General features: G+C 44.2%; 1 protein-coding gene across 3 annotated transcripts in view; it reads right to left on the reverse strand.

Annotated features, from left to right (window-relative positions):
• Positions 1 to 8,346: 8,346 nt before the first annotated feature.
• INPP5D (inositol polyphosphate-5-phosphatase D) overlaps positions 8,347 to 23,870 on the reverse strand; it is a 53,717-nt gene continuing 38,193 nt past the window's right edge. The window contains exons 13-28 of one of the 3 annotated variants that reach the window (XM_067302017.1): positions 23,586 to 23,703; positions 22,986 to 23,082; positions 21,407 to 21,545; positions 20,633 to 20,741; positions 20,384 to 20,472; positions 20,057 to 20,138; positions 18,748 to 18,837; positions 18,467 to 18,580; positions 17,268 to 17,350; positions 16,138 to 16,225; positions 15,241 to 15,390; positions 13,662 to 13,755; positions 13,307 to 13,414; positions 12,368 to 12,640; positions 10,169 to 10,745; positions 8,347 to 9,382 (exon numbers count right to left, since the gene is read on the reverse strand). In XM_067302017.1, coding sequence (XP_067158118.1) covers positions 9,380 to 9,382; positions 10,169 to 10,745; positions 12,368 to 12,640; positions 13,307 to 13,414; positions 13,662 to 13,755; positions 15,241 to 15,390; positions 16,138 to 16,225; positions 17,268 to 17,350; positions 18,467 to 18,580; positions 18,748 to 18,837; positions 20,057 to 20,138; positions 20,384 to 20,472; positions 20,633 to 20,741; positions 21,407 to 21,545; positions 22,986 to 23,082; positions 23,586 to 23,703 — 2,214 coding nt within the window. In that variant the 3' untranslated portion in view covers positions 8,347 to 9,379. Of the gene's footprint in view, positions 9,383 to 10,147; positions 10,746 to 12,367; positions 12,641 to 13,306; positions 13,415 to 13,661; positions 13,756 to 15,240; positions 15,391 to 16,137; positions 16,226 to 17,267; positions 17,351 to 18,466; positions 18,581 to 18,747; positions 18,838 to 20,056; positions 20,139 to 20,383; positions 20,473 to 20,632; positions 20,742 to 21,406; positions 21,546 to 22,985; positions 23,083 to 23,585; positions 23,704 to 23,870 lie in introns of those variants that run through there. The other 2 variants (XM_067302019.1, XM_067302016.1) reach the window with 2 other exon arrangements.

The following is a 23,870-nucleotide window of genomic DNA, read 5'->3' on the forward strand; positions in this document are numbered from 1 at the left end:
CCTAAAAGCATAACGTCTTGCTATTCTGTCAGAGAGCAGAAGCAAGACGCACGTGATGCTGTAACGGGGCTCTGGTGCACCAAATTACTGGTGCACGGGGGTTGTGCGATGTACACACTGGCCTAGGAGCCGTAAGGCGCACTCTGGTTCATGTGCCTTTGCATTTTATTTTTAAAGCATGATTATTAATATGAATGAACATTAAATAGTTCCTAAAATGAATACAACCAGCTATGTAGCGCATAGCCCGGAACAGAAGAAGAGACCTACAACGCTATTTTTGTTGGTTTTGGGGTTCTTTTTTGGCGCGTCTCCAAGCCAATCTCCAGCTCCTGCTGGAGGTTTCACAAAGAGCATCTCAGTCCTGAAGCCGTAGGCGGCTACGCAGCGGTTTGAGGGGCCGAGGTGACGTGTGGCTTTGGGGGTTTTGAGTGTGATGGCTTTGCAAAGTTATTCAGGACATATGGAGTAAAGTGTAAAGACAGCCTTTGCTAAACGAATGCATCCTATTCACAGTCATGAAGAACCACGCATTTTCAGGCAAATGTAAAAAAAAGTAAGGTCTTGCTGCATTGCTTGACTTTTAACCGTTTAGCTTTCAAAGTAATGTGTTGGGAAACCATATCACTCTAACTTAATTTGCAGCTGGGTAGGGTTCATAAAGCTTTTTGTCTTGGACTATCCAAATTATTAAATTGTAACAAAATAAAATAGGCACTTCACTAGGTTATTACACTGAAGGAGGGAGCACTGCTGGCTGAGCTGATAATAGTTCATCCACAGCTCTGCCTCATCAAGCACACGCTCGCTCCACAAGGTGCGCCTGGTCTCCGCGAAACTCATTTGGTCAAGTGTGAATGCACAGCCTGCTTTTTTCTCTGTTTATAAATCACAGAGCCAAATTAGATGTTTAAAAATGTAAAACTGCTTGTAACTGCAAACTTAAGTCCTAATTCTACCGATACAGTTACTGGACTCCTGAAGGGTGGTGCTGATGAGCGAAATTCATCCTTTCGGAGCTTCTTCTCTACGTGTATGTCATAATCCTCTGCAGAGGAAGAGGAAACCAAACATGGAATATGAGAAAAAAAAATACAGAAAGGCAGGGATCAGACACGGTTACTCCTCTCCTGAGGCTTCTACCTTTGCCTTAATGTATTATCAGCCCCAAAGCCTCTCACTGCCTGGGTGAATATGTAGTTAGTTCTCTTTGCACTTTGAATTGCCAACCACCTGCTTGCTTGTTGCTCCCTGACAAGAAAGAAATGTCCCCTTTCCTACCACAATAATATTTAGTGGCAAGCAAATGCCCCAAGACTCTGCAAACATCCCTGCATATTTTTCCTAATCCAACTAAATGATGTGCTCCCAACAGCCCACAAACAGTTTCTTTCCCTCCCCAGCATCACAGCTGTAAATATCCTTTAAGAAGATACATGTTAGACTCTAAGGAGCTTACGTTTCCTCTTAAAAAAAATCCTAGCCAAATCAGGATCCACTTCTTTCTCTTGAGGGGGAAAACGGGTTAAGTTTGCCTCTGTTTTGGAGAATTCTTCAGCCCATCGTTGAGAGTGACTAGGAAAAGGAATCAGTGTGAGCAGAAGTGGTATAAAGCATAGGATGAATTATTGGAAACACTGTATATGTTTTACTTTTTAATATGACAGCTAGACTGTTCCAAGGGAAGGTTTTCAATTAATTGTCATCTGTATATGTGTGAATCTTAGAAAAATCACAATATGTTAAAAATGCCTTTCTGTAATCTGTGATTTCCTAGTGGGCAGGACATCCTGATTTTTTACAATACCTGCTAACGCTGCTTTTTGCACTCCAAGCACAAAGTTCCTCTTTCTTTTTAAATGCAGCTTAAGCTTCTGGCAGCCTTTCCAATTATACATGCCTGCTCCATGTCATCATAGTCTTGCTTTCCTTTTATATCAACATGGGTTGTGCAATAAAATATCCTGTTCACCCTGAAGGTGGCTTCTTTCTCCATTTCTAGAGCCTTTCTGCTACCACAATCATTAAGATCCGCCAATTTCTTCAACAGCCTAATTCAGGAATAAAAATTTAAGACAATTAACAAATCTCACAATTTTCAGAAAACTCATTCTGCGGTGAAAAGTAAAAACTATGCCTTCAATGAGACTGCGTTGTATTCTACATCCACAGAGGCTGCGTCTTTGCTTCCCATACAAAGCTTACTGTGGGTTTGGTACTTATGCATCCATGAGAAAATAGGCAAAGGAGAAAAAAACCCTTTTCGGCAGATACAAAATAGAGGGAAACACAGGGAGGCAATTTCGGATGTTAAGAGCCGCAAAGGAAGAGATACTGGCACCAGGAATGCAAGATTGCATGGAGGCACAGAAAAGGCTGATACCAAAACAGCTGCTGGTCTCCTTGCCCATAGGGCCCCTTCTTTGCCAGACAACAGGCACCGTTAAGAGCCTGTTGGATAGGTTTGTAGCGGAGCCAGGCAGAAGACTTGTGTGTGTACAGTACTAAGACCATCACAGGCTCTGATAAAAAGAAGAATTGCTGGGACCGCGTCCTTCTGCACCCCGTGTGCCTTTTGTAAGGTGGGGCCATGCCACGTGGTCACCAGGCTACACTAGTTTAAAAGCTGTTTCAGTCTGTAGGTCCTACCTGTATTCTGTGAGGTTAAGAAACAGATTAAACCTCTTTGGGGCACGGTGTCCTTCTAAAGGTATAACCTTACCCGCAGGTTACAACAGTTGCTGTATTTAATTATTATAGGGAGATGGAGGAGAAGCAATATCTAAGTGCAGTCTAACACTGTGTTAGGTCAGCCAGCCAGTGCCACTGGAGAAGAGAGGCACATGCTGCATCGGTGTTCGACGGGATTTCGCTCCGTCTCTTTGCGCCTGCCTTTGTGCAAGCGCAGCCTTCCTAGGAGGCACTGCGCGTCCTGTGGGATCCCGCAGTGCTTCCGACTCCTGCCCCGGTGGCAGACATCGCTCTCGCACCCACAGCAGGTTCACGCGCTAGAAGAGGGCATCCCAGCCGCGGGATGGAGGAGATAAGCACTTAAAACAGTGATAGGGAAGTACTGAACCTGTGCGCTGAAGAATACCCCAAACGCCTCTCTGTGCTGCAAACAAGCCCTATTCCTAGTGCTGTTCAGTGGCTCATTACGGAACTAGCAGGCGGAATAGCAAGCGTGCCTAGTAACTTGCGGACGTTGCAAACTGAAGGCTGCAAGTGTGTTGGGGAGGAGGTTTCTAGCTCAAAACGCTCTTGACAAATGGGATGCTGCTGTTCAGCGGTGACGGGTGCGAGCCGCTTCTGAGGCGGGAATAGCTGAGCACACGCATACAGAATCTACCGCGTACTGTCGTGAAAAGGGCAGACCCCATCTGGCAGAGAGAAGCCGTAGTCAGCAGAGACATGAAATGATCCTGCCCCTTTAATCAGCAATGGCAAGGCTTCTGCTGGAGACGTGTCCAGCTTTAGCTGGCACGTTTCAAGAACGGTGTAGGAAAACTAGACAGTGTTGACAGTGGATTAGCGGGGATGACCAAATATATAGAAAAATTGGCCCACGAGGAAAGCTTTGAACAGTCAGCGTTGTTTGCTATGAAGAAGAGAAGGCTGATGGGAAGCATGAGAGCAGTTTGCAAATATGCTCTGTCAGAAAAGGAAGACAATAACCTGAGCTTTTTGTTTGTGGCGGACAAGACAAGACTAAAAGGGTTTATAATTCAGCAAAATACGCATATTAGACATTAGGAAAAGCTGCTAAGGCTAGTGAAGCTGCAGAACAGGCTGCTTGAGGCTGATGAAAAACTCCAGCGCTGGAGGTGTGTAACCCTAGTGAGCAAGAGCTTTCTTCTGCAAAGAATTTGAGTGTATCCTTTGCTGGTATGATGAATGGGTTATATCACTTTTCAGGGTCCATTTTCAAATTCGGCTTTGTTCTGGATCTTCGCATTTACATTCGAAAAGAGTGAACATCTCCCACATGTGGTCGTTTTCTTTGTGTTTACAAGCTGTAGCTGTAAAGATGCAAATTGCTGTGAAGTACTGAGCAGCCATAATTTCAATGCTAACTCTTTATCCTTTTTGTTGCAAAGGTCTCTTGTTTCTTTTCCATTTTCTTTGATGTTTTTTCTTCTTCGCTTCCCTGGGTCACTGCTTCTACCCACCTCCCTCCTGTTTCATTATGTCTCATTCCACAGTCTCGTTCTCTACTTGATCTTCTGCAACCTTTCTGCTTGTTCCTGGACCCTGTCTCCTTCATCCATTCCCATTCATCTATTCCTTCGGAGCCCAACACTTACTACTCTGTTGTCTGCCATCTTTATTTCAACTAGTTATGATGAAAGCTAATGCTTTATAATGCAAGAGATTAACCTACTCTGCATGTAATGAATCCAAACCTTGAAAAAATGTAATAAAGTGGTAATAATAAGCTAAATGTGTAGCAGATTACCATCAATGACATAAAATCTTCATGCTTTAATTTAAACAGAATCACAGAATCACAGAATCGTTGAGGCTGGAAGGGACCTCTGGAGATCATTTAGTCGAGCCCCCCAAATCACAGCAAATGCTCCTGTCTAGTCTTCATGATGTCTGCTGCAATATTGGATTTTTGAGACTACAGCTTTGATTACAATCCTCTGAATGCTACAGAAGAGTGTCAATTAGTTTTCACCAAAAAAGGATATGTTGAAGCCCTTCCACATATGTTTGCAGCAACTGAGTCTCTTTGGGCAAAACTTTATTTTATTCATCTCTAGTAGCTGAAATCAGATTAAGCAGAATTGTGACAAAAAAAACCCCATGGTTGCAATTAAGAGTGGATTCATACAGATCACCTTGTGAACCAGCAGATAGTTCTGCAAAGGTGAATTAACCCCTGCATGTCTAATGTGCACCTTCTGCTTAGCTGCTTGGGAGCGAGTGCAAAGATGATCTGCAAATAAAAATACAACAGGATAATGGTAATGAACCGAGAACAAAAGTTCACCGATATTTTGTACTCAGAAGTCATCATTTTTGTTTCATCATGCAGCATAAAAAATAAAGCAAATTAAAGTAGATTAAAAAACCATCTTTCTTCTGTCATCCTGGGATTCAACTATGGAGGAATCTTTGAAAGGTGTCAGAAGTCTTAACACAAATGCAATCCTAAACTGCTTCTTATTAAGAGCTGCATTTGAAACAACATCATGCGCACACAGTAGAAGAATAAAGAGATCTTTTTCATATTCATGTGAATAATAATCTGATGTTTGGTTATATATATAGAAAGAACATCTTGTACCTCTGCAGCTAACACCTTTTCTACACTAGGGAAATTTGGCATGTTAAAACAACTATTTGGATTTGCTACCGTTTGCATAATAAGTCCCCTCCATAAGCGCTCGCAGGAACGCGCAGGTGACTGCACCCCCTCCGCGGTGGCAGATGTGAGCAGCTGCTGTAATGAGTCGCTCCTCCAGCTGCACTCCGCTCTTCGTAGGCTGTGCGCAAAAAACAGGGAAAGTCATAGACTCCCTCATTAAATCCTTCGCCCTCAACAAAACAAGCATCACGCAGCTGCGACCGGCACGTGTTGTGGCACCAAACTGTTGATTGCTGTGGCAGCTCAGGAGAAGCCTTCACCTTCCACTCAACTTTCCTGCCACACAGCCCACCATTCTCCTGCTGCATGTCATGTATGTTATGACTACGGGATACAAGGAATCAGGGTAGGGATGGAGACCCTTTGGGAAGTATCCTGGAGTGGAAAGTGTGGATTTCTCTGGCAGAGGTTAGGGAAATAAAAAATAAGTATTTGGATACGGTGCATTTCCAGCCAATCCCAGCCACCTATGGCCATCCACAATGACGGTTGCCACCTGGAGCCATTAGTTAAGAGGGGATTCTCTGGGAATAGCCCTGGGTTATCTTGACTAGTCAGCTATTCCTGACATCCACAGTCTCATTGTAAAAGATATCTGAGCCTTCAGAAAGTTACAAAAATTAGGAGCTGTACCTGGGGGAAATCAATGCATTTTTGGACAATGCATCCCTTCACTCATAATATGGACTAACTGAATAGGAAAATTACAAGGACAAAAGCGAAATGTGGTAAAAATTTTAGCAAGTCTTTCATTCTAAAAACAAAGGGGAGGATAGCAACTAAATAATTAGCTTTAAGCAATATGGAAAATCACTGGTAGTGTTAAAAAGCCTGCTTGGTCCCAGCAGACTAGAGGCCTAAGCAACATGATTTCCAACAATGTTGAAATTATCCTCTCGCTTTTTTTGTGGTGACTAACTCACCTTTCTGTCTTTTTTTCTGTTTTCACTCTTCCTCGAGCCATTTTCTGTAAGACCCTACCTTTACCAGGAAGGAAATCTATAGACTGCTGCAACATTTTAGAAGAGCTCCTAACAGCTCCCTGTGATGATTTTACTGTTGAGAGGACAAGTAAGCTGGTGTCAGATGCATCAGGCTCAGGCAGGAACCTGGGTTTTAAGAAGTCACTGTGTTCTACAACATTATATCCTGTAACTAGATACTTGAAGCATTTTTGACAGCTGGGTCTCCATGGAAATAAGTACACTAAGACTGCAGCTATTTTAAGACCTTAAAATAAAGGAAGCTAGAAGGTTGAGGTTAGGAACTGCACCTGGGAGAAATCAGTCAATTTTTGGACAATTCACACCCTTTGCTTCATACCTTCCACTTGCACTATCTGTGCTAACTTAATTGGATAATAACACAGTACTGGACAGTAATTGCAGAAAAATGTAGCAAAAGCAATGTGCCTGGTTTGGGAATAGAAAGTCATGGGCCCAAGGCTGTCTGAGAAAGCAGCAGCTTGTATTTGGTCCCCATCAGTTTAATATGTGTCCTGAACCATCTCTATGAGCACTCACAGAAACAAACAAACAAACAAACAGTCCCATAAGCACAAGACCCATTTGTTAAATTTAATTTCCTAATATTCACATCTGGAAAGCTCCCGCAGTTGGTATATCAACTCTGCCATCTCCAGATACAGCTAGTCCTACTATAAAGAAAAGTATTAAGCAGTCTTGCTACTTTTTTGCACCAGCCCATTTCTACGACTATGTGTCTTAAGCTACTCACCTCCGTAGTCTCTCTTCTACAGAGCTCTGAGAAAGCTCTTTCAGAGTCTTCTTCTGACCGTTTTCCACTTGCAAGAGGTCAGGTGGCATTTGTCATCATTCCTGTCATGGAGAATAGCTCCGACTCTCTTTGGTGCCACAAGTGATAATCCTTATCCAACTCTTGAGCCTCTGAATAGTAACACGTTCTTTCTTCTGCAAGCTTGGCAAAGAGCCTCTCTTCTCCTCCGGCAATATGCCTTTCTAAAGGACTGGCCAAATCAAGTACCTGCATTTTATATTATACGTTTCCATCAGACCGTTAATAAGTCCACTGTTCTCATATTCTGCTCATCTGTAAAGCTGGGCCAAATTTATACTGTATTCCCAATTATGAGAATATTTCTGCAAGAAGAAGCTATCTTTGATTTATGTCAAGCTGTTACTTTACAAACTTTGGGGAATATACTCTTTCTCACAGCTTAAGAAGTCAGTGGAAAAACACTGGCATCCCAGAGAAGCTTAGCCTGTCTAATTATTGAGAGGTTAAAAACTTTTTGCAGAAAATCTGTCACGTGGTTTCATCTCCAAAGATACATGAACACACACAGAATTCAGTAGGAACCGATTTAGCTGTCCATACTAGTGAGAAAACTCACCTGTCCCAGGTTACTCAATGGCCGTACCAGTTCTTCTGGAATCTGAAAGAGGAAAGTGAAACCCTCCCTAGGGCCAGGGAAGTACCACAGCTATTGAATTATTAGGATTATGCAGGGAGGATGCTGCTGAATAAAGCAAGAGGAATGTAAGCTCACGGATTATCTTGCTGACTTGTAGGTTACAGAGCCAGGTGTTTCACCAGTGGTGCCTTGAATTGCCCATGCCTACGGTGGAAAAATCCCTCTCCGCAATGGTTTGTATGTACAGACTGTCCTCTCCCACCCATTCGCAGAAGCCCATGCTCTGCCTCTTCTGTGCTAGGAAAACTACTGTCCATTTTCCATACGCATACAGCAGGTAACGATACCTGCTAGCAGGTGCTACAGTTTCTAAAGCAGCTGTATCCACAGAGGGTGTGTGCACACAGACGCGTGCATCAGCCGCAGCAGTGCAGCGGCGGTGTTACGGCTTCCCTGCACTCCTCCGCGCCTTCAGCGTTTCTTCTGGGCAGGGACTTCTCTCCTAGGTGACCTGGTGTAACAGCGGACTAAAGCTGAATCATGTGGCAGGGAGTTCTGAATTTCCAGTAAGGAATGATTGGAAAGGTGACTATTTTATTATTTTTAAGTATTCAACATGGAAACAATAGCAAGGGTCAAGTCACAAACAGGCATAGCCTCATTGTAACCACTGCATTAATACTTAACATGAATGTAATAGAAATTACAAGTATGTTAACATTATTCATTCTCAGTCAATGAACAAAAGTGTACAGTAAAGTCAGCATTAATCTATTAAGAATGCTACAAACCCAGCCAGCTAGTGTCCTTCAAAAGCAGAGTCCTTGCCATAAGAGAGGCTGGAATGACTGCTGTCCCTTCAGGCAGCTGTACTCCTAGGCTGCATACGGACCCGGCCGGTTCTCTCCCGTTTCTGCATGTAGTTCTGCCATTTCACCTTGTTTGTTAGGGGTAAAAAAGCACTACCTGCTAGAAAAAAAGGGCTACAGTGCCGCGGGGCAGCCCTCACACTCAGCACGAGTCCACGTATGCAGCCTGGGAGCCCACGCAAGAGGCAAAGCCAGCTCCTTCGACAGTGTGTGACGTTCATCAGTATCTGCTATTCGACTCGATTCCCTCCCTCCCCTAACTCCTTGCTCCATGGATATGACATGCTTTTGGAGCTGTACCGCTTTCAAGATGCTTTCTTTTACATGTTTATCATTCTTTAAGAGGAATTCTGTAACTCAAAATAAAAATTTGGCTTTTGTATAAAGGGCACTCTTTAAATACACCTCTTCCATCTCCTAGTCCTTATACCGTACCTTCCTCTTTAAACATTTACTAATGTGTGTATTTAACCATCTGCCTCTTAATAGAAGTACCAAAGTGACACTACAGAAGGCTAACTTGCATTTGTTACTGTGGTCCTGGCTCCTCGTGATCTGAGCAACGTGGGGTAAGCTTCTCAGCGAGAACACTTTCACAATCAGAGAGAGAGATACACTCTCAAAATAAAATTTCCCAGTCTTTTCAGCACCGGACCAGAGGATATCAATGTGAACGAAGCAGTAATTTCCATCTTTCTTCCCATCAGGATTTCTCCTAGGGTGACATCTGCCATGTTGTTTTCACTGTAGAGACAAGAGAAGACATCAGCTTGTCTATTGCCGCTTCTGTACGTTTTTATGGAGAAGAAAACAACACTACAGCTTGTTCATGTGGGCTCCCTTTTGCCCCAAAACCACATATTAAACCCTCCCCTACACCTTCTGATCCAGTTAATGACTTGGTGAAAGAAAAAAGCAGCCTGGAAAAGTAAATATTTCCTTTTAGTTTTAAAAAATAAAATAATAAAACAGTGGTGAGAGTTTCATAAATTCACTGAAATGAGTGCTGTTGAATGGCACAGCATTCATTACTTCAACAGCAATGCTTTTGGACAACACTGTTTTCATTTGACAAGTGTTTTCCATAGCTAACTGCTTTTAATTATCTTCTTATTAATTACGGCAAAGCAAGTCTATCAGCCTGTAGCATAGTTTCGTTCTGTGCCAAGCCAAGTTTTGACATTCTCAGAAATAATGCAGAATGAATCAAATCAGCAACAAAGCAGCTGAGCGTTTGCATTCCTCTTCTGGCCACCAAACTTAAAACAGTCCAGAAGAAATTAAAGCTTCATGCAAAACTAAGGCTGTGGTTTCACAACATGACCTGTTCTGCAGCAATACTGCTTTAAGATATTCCCGCGCCTCCTGCACTCTACAGCCCTCGTGGGTTTGTGGGACAGTGCTCTGAGCTTGGTCAGGAAATACATAGTGGAGAAGGGTGATGAAGCCAGTATAACTCTGTTTTCTATCATGAAACCACAGTCTAATAAAACGGCCCCCTTACTCCTCTTACTCCCAGGAGAAACACACCGGTGTGGTTGTCCTGCCAACTGGCCCTTCTTCCGTCCGATGCTTCCCGGAGTGAGGGAGCTCTGAACTGTCCCGATAGTCTCGGCCCTTGGAGTTCTGCATGTCCAGTACCGCCCGGCTCTTCGAGGGAAGGGGTGGCTTGTTGAGCTGTCCCTGCATGCTTGAGCTGACTTCAGACCGCGATGGCTTGACGAGCTTTTTGAGCGGCACTGAGTTTTCCAGCGATGTAGTCACCTTCGGTTTGCCTTGAGTCTTTTCACCCGCGTTTTTTTCCTCGGTTTGGCCGGAGCAGGTATAGGAGCGGAATCGCTGCGTGGGCACCAGGAAAGGTGGCGATGGCTGTTTGCTGGAGGTCTTGCTGCTCTCCGACTCTTGTGGTTTTGTGAGATGAAAGCTCTGATCATGCAGGGGTGGCTGCTCTTTTCGCAAGGCCTTGGGGTAGTCCTGCTCTTTCTTTGATGCCGCCTTCCCCATAGAGCTCATGGAGCCATATAGTGGGTTCTCAAACATCTCGGGCTTTTGCTGTCCCTCCTCCTGAAGCAAAGGCTCTGCTGTGTTTTTCCCCAGTTCAGGTGGCCTGCAGTCATCAAAGCAGGGTAAAAAGGAGACTTGTAAAGAGCAGGCAAGAGGCACTTACTGATTTAAAGGGAAAATGAATAGGAAATGAGCATGATAAAATTAAACTGAGTATGCAAAGGGGTGACAGGATAACCATTAAACCTGGGGGGAGAGAAGAGAATTGTGTAGGTTTTTTTGCTTTATTTAATCTTTATTCATAGAATAGCTGAGAGCAGAGAGACTTAGTGCTGTACAAACTCCCTGCTGGACTACAGTCTGGTCAACGTGACACTTGGCTTCTCTTTAAACAGGTATCATTTACTGAGCCAAACTATGCCAAGTGCTGTGATGGCTCTGTTACATGCACAAATCTGAATTTAAATATTCATAAGAATCTTCAGATCTGGCAGAGAGGATTGAAATGGCTGTCTGGACAGTTAGCATAAGAGCTCACATCATACTATATCATTTTACAAGTAGCTCCATCTCCTCTTGCTGCCAATGCCACACAGTGTTCCTAGGGAAGGAATAAAATTCCTTGATGCACCCAAATGCACAATATGTAAGTAATAGCTATTTACTGTGGGGTAAGAGAAACACTGTGTGTGCAGAGCTAAACCCTTTGAATTAATATTAATAGAAGGCTCAGAGTTGAATGAGAGCACAGCTGTGCAACGGGACGAGGGGGGTTTGGCAGTTCTTGTATGAGTGGACCTGAACTGGCAAGGCTTTCATCTGGAGAACAGCCAAAATACTTAAACAATCAGCCACAGTATCACCGAACGGAGCAGAACAGGGATGAGTGGCACATATTCTCGGGTGTTTTCAAATGAGCTGGGCTCCTTGCTTCAAGTGATCTACTGGAGGTCTCTACATGAAGGACCAGACTGCTGAGAGCATGATGAAGAAGGGCTGCCAGGTGCATATCAAGTTGAGGCAGTGCTTGCAGTTATGACTTCTGCAAATTCTGGCTTATAGAGTATCAAATTTATTTACTAGTGAACTTTAGCCCAGACTCAGACAAGCAGTTAGCAGTATGACGAAGAGGTCTGGAATGAGGATGCCGATTGCACACAAGCACAAGAGTGGAGTATCTTCATCCCTTTATTACGTTTGGTAGGTAAGGGATATATTTCAATATACGGCTGAACTGAAATTTTGCATCAAGACTTGTGAAAGATGTTGCACATGGTTACTAACTTCTGTCGCAAGCTGGATCTTTTTATAGTAGCATAAGTAGAAATTCGGTTTAAGTACTTCACATATGACATGTGAAGGAGCTCTCCTTCCCACCCAGTGGAAAGGGCTATGCCATACTCTTCCCTGTTCTTCTGTGTTACTACAGTCAACTCTGTAGCCTTCTTTTCTTTTTTTTCTCTCTAGAACCCAGTTGGTAGGAAATTAAACATACACATATATTTTTTGCTTTCCTTTCACAAAAGATTGAGGAGGCACTACACTAGTTTCCTTTGAGTATGTGATGTCTGCTCATGACCTTCACTTATCTTTTCCTGATACTAGAGGTAAAAGGCTGAAAAAACAAGCTGTACCTTAAAATCTCCATACAGATAATGAAACAGTGACTGGGCAGAATGGCGAGAGAGAAGAGGAATAGCCCCAGTGCAAAAGGCAAAGACTCACAGATGCTCTTGACTCCTACTAGAAATGCTTCGGTTTACTGTAGGCTGGAGGGACGGTTTTGGAGATAGAGGCGACAAAGAGGGTGATGTGGAGGATGACTCTCTCTGTCCCATTACAGAGGTGTTCTCTTTGGGCTGCTGCTCATAGCTCCAGAGAGAAGATGGCTGGTCTGGTGAAGGTATCTGCTTAAGCTGGCTGATTGCAGAGGGTTGCTGAGAGAAAGCAACCATTCCCATGTAGTTGGGGTTGCTGATGTCTGTGGGAGTGGAGCTGCTGAAGAGAAGAAATACTGTTAGGAAGATACATGCAGAAATACATTTTTCTTCTGTCTCCCTGCCAACTACAAGGGAGTCAGTGCCCACTGACTGCTTTGATTCGATACCACCTACTGGGTTTTTTGTCACTGTTGCTTTAGAGTAAGAGAGTAAGTGGGAGTCCTGTTAGCGCCTCCCTCCCCTGGGTCACTGGAGAGGAAGCAGCTAGGTCAAGGCCACCTCCTCCAACCCCAAATGGTTCCTGTGGCTGCAGCAGACGCTTCCATTTGCAGGCTGCAGAGAATATTAGCACTCGGTTTCTGCAGTCATGTGTAGGACCTAACAACCTTTTTACAGGTTTCTGGGTCCAGCAGTTCAGCTGGAAGCTACAGCAGGATGGCTCCAGGCAGAGGCAGATTACGGTGCTGGGTAGCATTGGGCTGGGTAGGAATATGCTACCGGGACAACAAGGAGAGATATTTGGCCTTTTGAGGTGCGTCCATATAGATTAACAGGCAGAAAGCAAGAAGCTGCCTGGAAAGAAATGTGCCCTGTGAAACACTGAAACTGGAGTGAAAAGACATCCTTACCCAGAAGAGTCCTGTGACTCTTGCAAAGGAAAAGGCAGGCAATTTGAGCACTGCTTCCCCCCCCCAAGCTGGCAGAGGAAAAGCAGCAAGATTACCGTAACATATCATCCTTTCCTGGGGTGTCTGGAGAAGAGGAAGCACTCCCCCAATAGCGAGCAATGGCTGCTGCCTCTTTGGCCATCAGATGAGTAGGTTTTGATTTTCTGTTGGAAATAAAAGGGTCCTTTTTAAGACGAGGTGTAAGTGGGGTGCAGAGACCCAGTCTGACTAATGCACTCTCATCTTTTGAAGCTTTGGACCCAGAAGCATTGAGCAGACCTGACCAAAGGGCCACAAAGGCAGCTTCCCAGTGCTCACCATGCCTATTAATACCGCTCTCACAGCAAGCCCAGCTTTGCACTCATTGAGCCAACTACTTTACTGCAACTGACTTACCCGCTTGCCCTTTACCTGTTAGTCTGATCCCAGTCTTTGTTAGCTTCTAAATTACTGATGTTCTTCGGTTTCTGCCCGGCAATTTCATCACGTTCAATCTTGACAAAGTCTGGAGGAAAAGAAAAGGCATAAAAAGAGTGCTCTGGTGGCTTCAAATTCTGGTTCCCTAAGTTTTCCATATTACTACTTGTATTAAGGCATCTCTCTTTGTCTAGCAGAATGGCAGTGAGCTGGTTTTAAACAGTGTTATTGGCATTATGTTTTCAACTGCTGATCTGTGTATATCATGCTTTATTGACATAGGAAAGACAAAGTCTGCCCTGAAATATTCACAAACAAATGCCATGATCCCCAAAACAGTCACATACTGGTTATCTTACCATCCAGCGTACTACTTGTGAATGTAATGAAGCTACTCAGGTAAAATTAAGCACATTCATGAAATCTAGGGCTATATGATCCAAAGCAATCGCATTCCAACATTAATGAGCCCTCTTAGCTGACCTGTGGTAACTGGCCATAATACACTCTTAGCTCATCCCAGTTGTGAAATAGAAAGTGTTAGGTTAATCCACCTTCACAGTGACTCAATCACTTTAAATGGTATTATTATTCTAAGTGTTTGATGAAAAATTGTCTGAGTAAAAATGCTTAGTAAAGACTTTTCCTCAAGAACAGCAACAAAGCAGTCAGGCTGAGTGTTACATCCTACCTCGGAAGGCTACTGAGAATTAAACAATTCTTAATAATTGCTTTCAGAACATAAAGTTCTAGAGAAGCAAGAATTATTCAATGATAAGACGCTAGTAGGACTTCTTTTCTTGAGAGACTGGCTTCAGCAACCCACCATCAAACGGACACTTAGAAATAAATGATTTCAGTGATATCTGGCTTCATATTATGGTTTTGAAACATACGGGGTATCAAGAAAATACCATGTGAGGCACACATGGTGTTTTCCTGAACTGAAAGCAACAGAAAGCATTTCTGCTGCCTTGATATGAATGGATCTGAATGCCTTCCTATTCTGTCCTTGGCAATTACAATAGCTGGTCACTTGGCACAGCTAGCGTCCCGCTGCCAGTCAGAGAACAATTTCTCATTTCTAAGGAAACACACATTAACTTTTGTATTCTGAAGGAGCGCAACAGGCAGTAAGATGATCATAAGCAAGGCTTAGGATCTGTTAGCTGAGGAACTGCTGCTTAAGAGACTTGCATGCTCTTTGCAGAGGTTCCCCAGGTGCCTGGAGCGCTTTGGTACCCTGCCATATAGCCACTGCAAGTGGAAATAAGGTATCACCGTTCAACAAAATCAGTGTCAGTGACAGACAGGGGGCTCTCTCAGTCTGCTGAATTTACTTGAATGATGAAAAAGATAAACCCAAATGTAACTGCCGTGCCTTTCTGAAAAAGCACAGGTATACTCCTGAGAATGAATGCCGTTTACATCGTTGTAGTCAGCATCAAAAGCTCTTGCCTATTTGGAACCAAAAGCACTGAAAGGGAACTTTCAATTCCTTGACAATTCCGAGGCCTTTATCAAGATGGAAGTACTCTAGAGTGACCATTACCGGGATGATCCAGTTCCTTACCGTACAGTTTCTCTCTCTGTTTTCCTTGTGATGTCTGTAACTTGATTTCACCTTGGAAGACCCCGGTTTTCTCCCCATGGTGTGTCAGCACGGTGTGGATAGGAACTAAGGATTCTGTTGCTTCTATTCGCAGGGCAATGCAGCCTTCACCTAGAAGACACGGAATAAGTCTGGAACTGAGAAACAAAGCACTGAAATCCATTTCTCATGTCAGTCATATACTATCACTGTGCAGACAGGGCTGAGCTTACTGGAGAGAATCTGCTATGGATCACAGTAAGGACTGTAAAATCTCTTGGGAAATAAGGAGCATTCATTTTGTTTCTTCACATATGTGAGAAGGATTTGGGCATTTCAGTTATCAGTAGGTGACTACAGAGTTCTGAGCTTCCATTACTGGTAAGAAAAACATGAGCCTGTGACTGCCATTCCAGTTAATGGGATTTCAGCAAAGAACCTTCTCTGGACGAGGACTGCAGTCCCTGACTGATTAAAATTTGGAAGCAAGCAGCACTGACAATGAATTCTCTGTAGCCAGGAGAAATGCTTCAAGGCAGTGCAATTGAAGCAGGATTTACATGTCCTGAATAAACCAGTTTAAACAGACCGATTCCTCATTTAATTCCAGCAGAGTGCTTTCTTTTTAAGTCGCTGCTCTTTTAGGGCTGGTAAAGCTTACATAGATGAGACTTCTAGTTCACAGTCCTCTATTGATCATTACCTCATAAAATATTGCCCACAATGTATTTTTGTATGCATTGAGTTCTAAATCAGAATTCAGAGCATCATAGATGTTCAGTCTGTAATAGTTAGCTCTGTTCTCTCCCACTCTTTCAGTGATTTGGAAAAATCTAAGTAGATTTTGACTCATCCAGAACTTTAGAGCTAAACACTTACCATAAGATTCATCACTGTCTGATGACTTAATGCTGATCAGGATGTGTTGATCTAGTAGGTATTCTGGGTCTGAAATAATTGGAGTCAGCTGCAAAGACAAGTTCATGGGGGTCAATACAATTGGAGGTCTACGTGAGCAAAGTTCTCCCTTGGTGCCTCAATCCAGAATGGTCAAAACTCAGCTGGACAGACCCTCAACCCCAGGCTCAGCATCACTGATGGAGTTTGGAGGTCAATGGTAGGATGCTACACACTTTGTAAAGACCCGCACTCTCACGCCCAGCATGACAGACAGGATGCTATAAATCAGACACTCACATTGGGCTGAACTGCAGTTTTTTCCTACAGTTCAGTACTGAAAATTGCTCTAGAAGGACGTGGTCTGGACTCTGATTACAGTCTGTTCCCAAAGAGCTGTTTGGCTGTTGTTACAGTGACTTATTGTAGAGTCTTTCCCCAGTCTATCTGTATATGGCATTCTTTCCAGAGTCAGCAGTTCTTCTTTTGGGCTATTCAGAAAGGTACTGACATGTACATTTGCTCCAAACCCAAGAGCTCTGATAGTTCTTCCAGCTCCCACCGTGCCAGGAAATGGAGAACAGCTCCGATCTCGAGGGTAGGACTTGTCTCTGACACTGAAGCACAGAATACTACTGCTGACCATTGGTGGTCTTTTTAACACAGGTGAAAAATATTTAGTTAACTTTTCTCAGAAATACCAAGAAGAAACATTGTTTGACAGGGCAAAGAAACCTTGGGACAGAATTACTCCTTATACTGTTTTATCTTCAATCTAAAACAAAACCCAGGCCGGTTCAAAACACTTATCAGCATAATTATGTTCACTAAAAAGGTGAGAAAAAAGTTACACTCTTGAGTGACATAATCATGCCAGCAAAATTCCCAATACAGATATAAGTATACTAGCAAGAAAGTCCTTTCCTTCTTATAACATACTCCATTTAGCTTAAACCCATCCTGCATCCTTATGAACTCTTAAAAGAGCAAACAAGACCACAACTCTGTTCCTGAAAGTAGTATTTATATAAGCAAAAGACTTAATGTTGCTTATGGGATACAAGTGGAAGGCTTCTCTTCCATGTGGATATGGAAACATAGTCTCAGTTTACCTTTGGAAGAGCGTCAACGAACTTTACCACAAGCTCCCCTTCATTCCCATCCTCGTTTTCTCCTTCCTGGCTCTTTACAAAAGCTACAAAGTGATGAGAAAGGAGTTCATCAGAAGAAGACAGCAAGAACTTGGCTACAAATCCCTTTTCAGATGGTAGATCTCCAAAAGACCTACAATTATTTTCCCACTTGGACACGAGTTTTAAAAGTATTAAGATGTTTAAGGTCTGAGCTTCGGGTGAATGTTTACACAGTAAATTTACAAGCGATCTTACTGAGGCATTGTTAAATGATTTTATTTTACAGTTAAACTTGGCACTGAAAAGCTCAGTGCATGCATGGACTGGAGGATAAGAACATGACAGCTCTTCCTACGCCACTCAAGATAGCACACTTTTGAAATTCTAATTTAAGATTCGTAATACACTGTTTCCATAGAAATTTATGCAAATTTTGATACAGCCAAAAAATAATCTTTTATGGAACTGTCTTTGACACAGCTCTCTGACATGCGATAATGTGATGAAGCATACACCAAAGGCATGCTGTCCCACTTACAGGAGCAGTCCTGTGATGGGGAATCGCTTAAAAAAAACACAGCAAGGGCATGTAGGCTCATATTACATAAACAGCTGAGACTCAGCCCTGCAGCACAGGGACAGGGAGTAAATTCTGTAGCACTGATACACGGTCCCATTTACAGAATCATCTCACCATCTTTGCTTTCACTTTAAATTGATCCTCTGATTTATTCTTTTCAAACCAGGGGAAGAAAATAATTTTTATTAGCATAATGCACATCCTTTATTTTGAAAGCACCTAATCACTTGCAGCAGGCATGATTAGAAATTTAATCAATCAATCAAGTGTTTGCTAAGTAGAGATCTTTTATGTGATAAGCAAGAACAACACAGGTTGCTCTTTAGAGAAAGAGATGATCAGCTTGCCAAACAAGATGGAAGACACAGCACAAGGTTACATGTCTAAGCATGAATTACAGCTAAATGGCTGTGTTGTTTGGATTATATTTCTGACAGTATAAGCTGACTTGCAAACTACAACAAATCTCTAGGACATCCCTTTTTTTGCAAACAAATGACCTGCACAGCTATTTATTTAGATCGAAGCAAGAGGAAGGGGAGCTGATCCAAAAAGCAGGGAAGCTTGGCGGAAAGAATAAGGACAGGCAGAGCCATACTTTCCAAGCAGCTAGAGTGGAACTCGATGTAGAATTTGGTCTGGGACTTGGTCTTCAGGGTCGCGTAGCAGTGCAGGAACTCTATCTCCCCCTGGGAGTCCGTGTACTTCAGATCTAGGAAAGAGGAGGGGAAACGATTATGTTTTCAGTGGGAGGTAAACAGAGGGCATTTTTAAGTGGGCTTTTTAAGCAGTTTTTAAGCTTTTTCTTTCAGCCTGTACAATTCATTGCGTTTCATATCCGCAGGGGAAGGCAGCGCGCTTGCCCTCAGCCTGACTAACCATTCTTTGAAACAAACTGCGAGGTGACTCCGACTTCAAAGGTGGCAAAGACGGGGCTGTGGTCGCTTGTCATGATGTCAGTGGTGCAGCCTGCCAACGAGAGAGGAAGGACAGTTACTGCCCTGCGTTTCTGCCCTGCTCCAGTGAGATCACCGTAATAGAAATATTATTCGGTAGTTTTCCAGAAAACATAACTGTCACTGTGGTAACTGTCTCTAGTCAAAGGTGTTTCTGCATAATCTTGTTTAGTACACAGGAATATCACTATTTTGCAAAAATACATAAAGTTTGGTTACGGGACATAACTTTACCAGTCCATTTTGCAAGCAACTCTCAATGTCAGATTGCCCCAATATGAAAAGCACTTGCAGGATTTCTGGTTCACCTCTGCAACGTGCACAGCTGATTAAAGCTCTAATAAGGCAAGAAATTGTGTAGGAATACGCCAGTGCTACTTCTGTGCTACAGGGCAACTCATGGCATAAGATGCACAGTGGGGATGAGCAAGGTCTTGACTTGATCTAAGCATATGCTGACTTCCAGAAGGGCCAGTGCGTTGAACAGAACAGTGCATGAAGGCAGAGGCCAGACTTTCTAGAGGTGCTTATTTAACCACACATCTCATCATCGTAGGCTCTCTGATCAGATCAGTCCATCTTATCCCTCAAGAGACTTCTAATAGCCCTCTTCTCACTCCCATGCAGAGGAAATCATCAGCATTATACTCAGCTGCTTGGACGTAGATATAGCCAATGAAATTTTAGGAACTAGTATGTGGGTATTTTTTAAAGAGGTTTTGTGGGTTTCCCCTCGTCCCAGCACAGCCCTTTTGTGAAGCTTCTTCTCAGTAAGAAGGGGAGCAGGCAAGCCCTCTTGGTACCACACAGTCCCCCTGGAATATGAGTTGACAGAAGAGAGATGTTTGCAGCTCCAGGCCCTGCAGACTGGACCGTATAGATAGGGTCTGCCCTGCTGGCACCACCAAGTAAGGAGCTCCTGGTGGTAGCTGCACAGGAAAAGAGGGTTGTCGTTGCCAAGAAGTAACTGGCATAAAGTGATCCGACAGTGTGGCCTAAAGCTGGACAACTACAGCTGTTTAAGGGGTATTCTGCATATAAAAGAATAACAGAAATAATTTCCAGTCTTGCAAGGTTACAGGCAGAGAGATTTGGCTCCAGTCTGCCTGGTTTAACATCAGGTCCCTCTATGCTGAGTGCCTGGCAGTGGAGGGAGATCCTACAGACTCTGCTCTGAATCATTTCCGTTTCAGACTGATTGCTTTGCTATCTACAATCTGTTATCTACCCACCATAGGACTGACACACAACGTGCACCATGGGGTATGATTTCCAGAGCACTCGATCACACCAGGATGGCAAATTGTACTTCATCTGCAAACCAAAGGAGAACTGATGTCAAGAAGAAGGGAAAGGACCAGTTCACAAGAAGAACAGGAAATTCACTTGCCCAAGCACCATGTATTTGTGTCAAATCTTTTTCTATTGACTCCATTCAAAACACTACAGGAGCAGAAGATGGAGAGATTGGTTTAGGTCACTGTCTTCCGTAGGAGTTACTTTCCCTGCTCTGGTATATATTTCTGAAAGGAAAGAGCTGGTAATCAGTTTTCACCTACCCCTGTAGCTTTCTGCTTGGTGTAAGCATACTTCTCCCGGGTACCTCTTTCAAAACGGTAGGTTGGAGCAAAAGTTATCTCTTCCTCCTCTAAAACAGACAGACAGCGCAGTTACAGTTTGGCCCTTTGAGAAGTCTGAACTGGGCAAGGCAGTCATTGCTCTGCAGACCCTCTCCCGCAACATCAGCTCTGGCACAGGAAGTTGCTAGCAAATGGGAGAGGAACCTCTGAAGATATTCAGAATCTTACCGAACTGCAGAAACACCTTTTGGTCCTTTCTCTCTATGAGAAGCTGGTCGAAAGCCAGCAACTCCGGATACTGCTGCTGCCTGATCTTCTGGATAATATTCTCTGCTTCCTGCCAACAGGGAAACAGCAGAGCTGCAGATGATGCAAAACCTTCTTATAAATACTCTCTCACTGGTAAGCCAGCAAATGCTTCTGAACTGCTTCACAAAGCCGTACTCTCTGTCACTTCTCAACTTTTCCATTCACCGAAAGGCCCTAATTTTTGCTGCACGGCTGGATGTTTGTCTATCAAAACTGGCGTCAAAATCTCCACACATTCCTTACATGAGCATGCACACACACACAACTACCAGATCCACATCAACACCAGACTTGCTGTTGTCTCCCACCCACTGAGGCCTATTCAGTTTTTATTACGGCTTGACTATTTTGAGCCATTATAAACTAATCAAATAGAGCAGAAAGGCAATCTCTGGATCTAGCTGTTCAGAGACAGATGCTCACTCGCAGTGGGAAGTAGGGTTGCGGAGACTGGGGGAAGTGATGATGCCTGGAGAAAGAAAGGGTGCCAGATGGCATTCCTGGTATGCCCTGGGTCCATTAATGCTTGGAGCGGGCAAAGAGGGCTGCCTTACTCTCCCTCAGATGGTGTCACACTTATGCCTTGGGGATCCTCTCTGTCTCCCCTCTCATGCCGCTTTTTATGCCATGTTGCCCTGGATCAAAAAAAGATAGCGCTTCTGTCTCTCCATGCATTCAAGCAGAGTCCCTCACCGCTGGGGGCTGTTCCACGCGATAGTTCAAGTCTCCCAGCCAGAAAAGATGAGTAAAGCGATGAGTGATGTTAAACGGACTCAATTTCTTATCTCCCAGCGTCAGGAAACGCAGGATGTTCGTGTAGTTCTGGTTGCGTCTGTCAAGACAAGAAACATCTGCCTGACATACTAAGTTACCATGCAATTTCTAAGTGCCTGGGTTGGCAGAGACTGCTGCTTTGCCAGGCAGGAGCCAGTCTGGCTCAACATCTAGAGAAGAGCAGATCGGAAGCTGAGAACCCGCCACACTTGCGCCACACCGCGCCGCAGGAGACAGGCCCAGGGAACATGCTCGGCATCTCCAGGTGATCCAATCTACCTCATAGCATTGGCGACCAAGGGAGCAACCCACAGCGCAGCAGAGGTGCAGCCAGGTGAAGGAGCGGGAGCTGGCGCAGGCGCGGGTGGGCCAGCACAGGCTGCCGCTCACATGCTGCGGCTCGTGCCCTGTACGGCCTGGGGAGCTGGCGGGGCAGGAGCTGGCAGCCCTCCGTGACGAGGGGACGGCTGCATTTACAGCAGCTCCTGCCTCTGCCTTGGGTGTCAGACTCTTTCCACCTGAACTGAAGGGGTCGAAAGCTGTCCTAAAGCCACATTTGTCACTTCCTGGGGTTGCGCTTTTCTGAGCTGTGTCTCCTAGAAGTCCAGCATTAGACTGTTGCCATCAGTTTTCATCAGCAAATACATAACTAGATTTTGGCAGCTATTCCAGGCACTGGGAAACACTTTCATAGACACTAACTCCCTCAGTGGCAAAGACCCTAAGCAGAAATCCCACACTATCTGTTTCCTGGGTCCTGGTCAAGGAAAGATGGCAAAGCCAACCTTTTCATTTCAGCTCCTCTTTGCTTTTAGGACAGTTCCTTGCAACTGCTCCAGCTCCTCCCAGAGCGTGTGCTGATCTCCCACCAGTGTCAGGATCTTTGCCTTCTAGTCCTGTGCTGCACAGAACCTGCCTGGACCATGGAAACTCATTTTACAGCTGGGTGTACAGAATTAGCCACCCCAGAGATATTTCCGTGCTCCACACCCTCCCTCTGGGTAATTCCTCACGGCATGCTCCACCAGGCAGGACTGTTCTCAGCTGTGCCCTGGTGCACACCACAGCTCCCATGCTCACAGCACTTCCCACAGCAAGGAGGCAGACAACCTCCTTCAGCACGTTTTTCCTGGACGGGAAAAGCCTTCCAGCATCTCCCCAAAACACTGCAATTCAAGGAATTGATTTGCTCATGTACTGGGCTTGCATGACAGGTCACACAAGTATTGGGCAAGATATTTACGCTCGGCTCTGAAATCATTTTGCTGACCATTTCACCTCATCTGTGTTATGGCTGTATAGCAGAAGTCACTCATTTAAATGGTGACAGAATGAGCAGGGTCTTTGGCACGTGTTGCCCTCGCAGGAGACATTTAATAGAATTTTACTGCCATGACAGCATGCTTGTGACCCTCTGGTGGGCCCTCCTTCCAAGTACGGCCTAGAGAATTCCACCCCAGGCCAACATCTGTTTTTGAGAGGGGTGGATGTATTTTACCTGTGTTTCTTTTCGCTTCCTGAAGTCAAATGGCTGTTAACAAAGCCAAAGGAGGTTCCATTAAACATGAATGACACCCCCACAGCTCCTTTATTACCTGGAAAAAGAGAAGCCAAAAACGTCAAGAAATCAACCCAGCTCCAAGCTGAGTCTAGGAAAGATAATAAAGCAACTAGCACATCTAAGTGAAGTGGAGGATGGAGACGAGAAATAAATTGACTTAATCAGCACAGAAAGAATTAGTAATTACAGCACAGAGTGTGGTAACACATTCCTAAAGGATGCTAAAAAATTAGCTCAAGTGAAAGAATTGCAATTTCCTTCTGAAACTCAAGAAAGAGCAATCCAACAGCCAGTTGAAGGCCTTTGCTGGAAATATATATATATATATATATGAGCTGAGTATACACACGAATGGATTTCCGCTCTTACAGGGTAAGATATAATCAGTGCCAGTGGGATACGACTTAAATAACACTAGTGTCACACAAATGTAGTCAAAGGAGTCCTGTAGAGACAGCTGTTTCATTCCAAGAGACTGTGTAGGCACAGACTGAACAGATCTCAGTCCTTTGGACTAGACTGGATCTGTTTTCTCACCCAGCGTGTTTGCGATGCCTGTCTTCACGTTGTCTGTGCAGATGTGGCTGATCCGGTTCTCGTGTTCTGGCTTGGCCAGCACAACAATCCTGATGTTCCAGAGAGTGTGGATTGCTATCTGAAGGACGGGAAGGCTAGAGGTTATATTTCTGCCCAGACCTGCAAGCTGTGCTCTAGCTCCAGCCTTCCTGACTCCTTCTCCAGGATTTTTCCTACACAAATTTTCTTACTGTGCTCAGGACCTGCTCTCAGTTATTTTAATCAAAGGTGGGAGGAAGGACCTGG

This window comes from Apteryx mantelli, chromosome 9 (assembly GCF_036417845.1).
Source record: "Apteryx mantelli isolate bAptMan1 chromosome 9, bAptMan1.hap1, whole genome shotgun sequence".
Lineage (NCBI taxonomy): Eukaryota > Metazoa > Chordata > Aves > Apterygiformes > Apterygidae > Apteryx > Apteryx mantelli.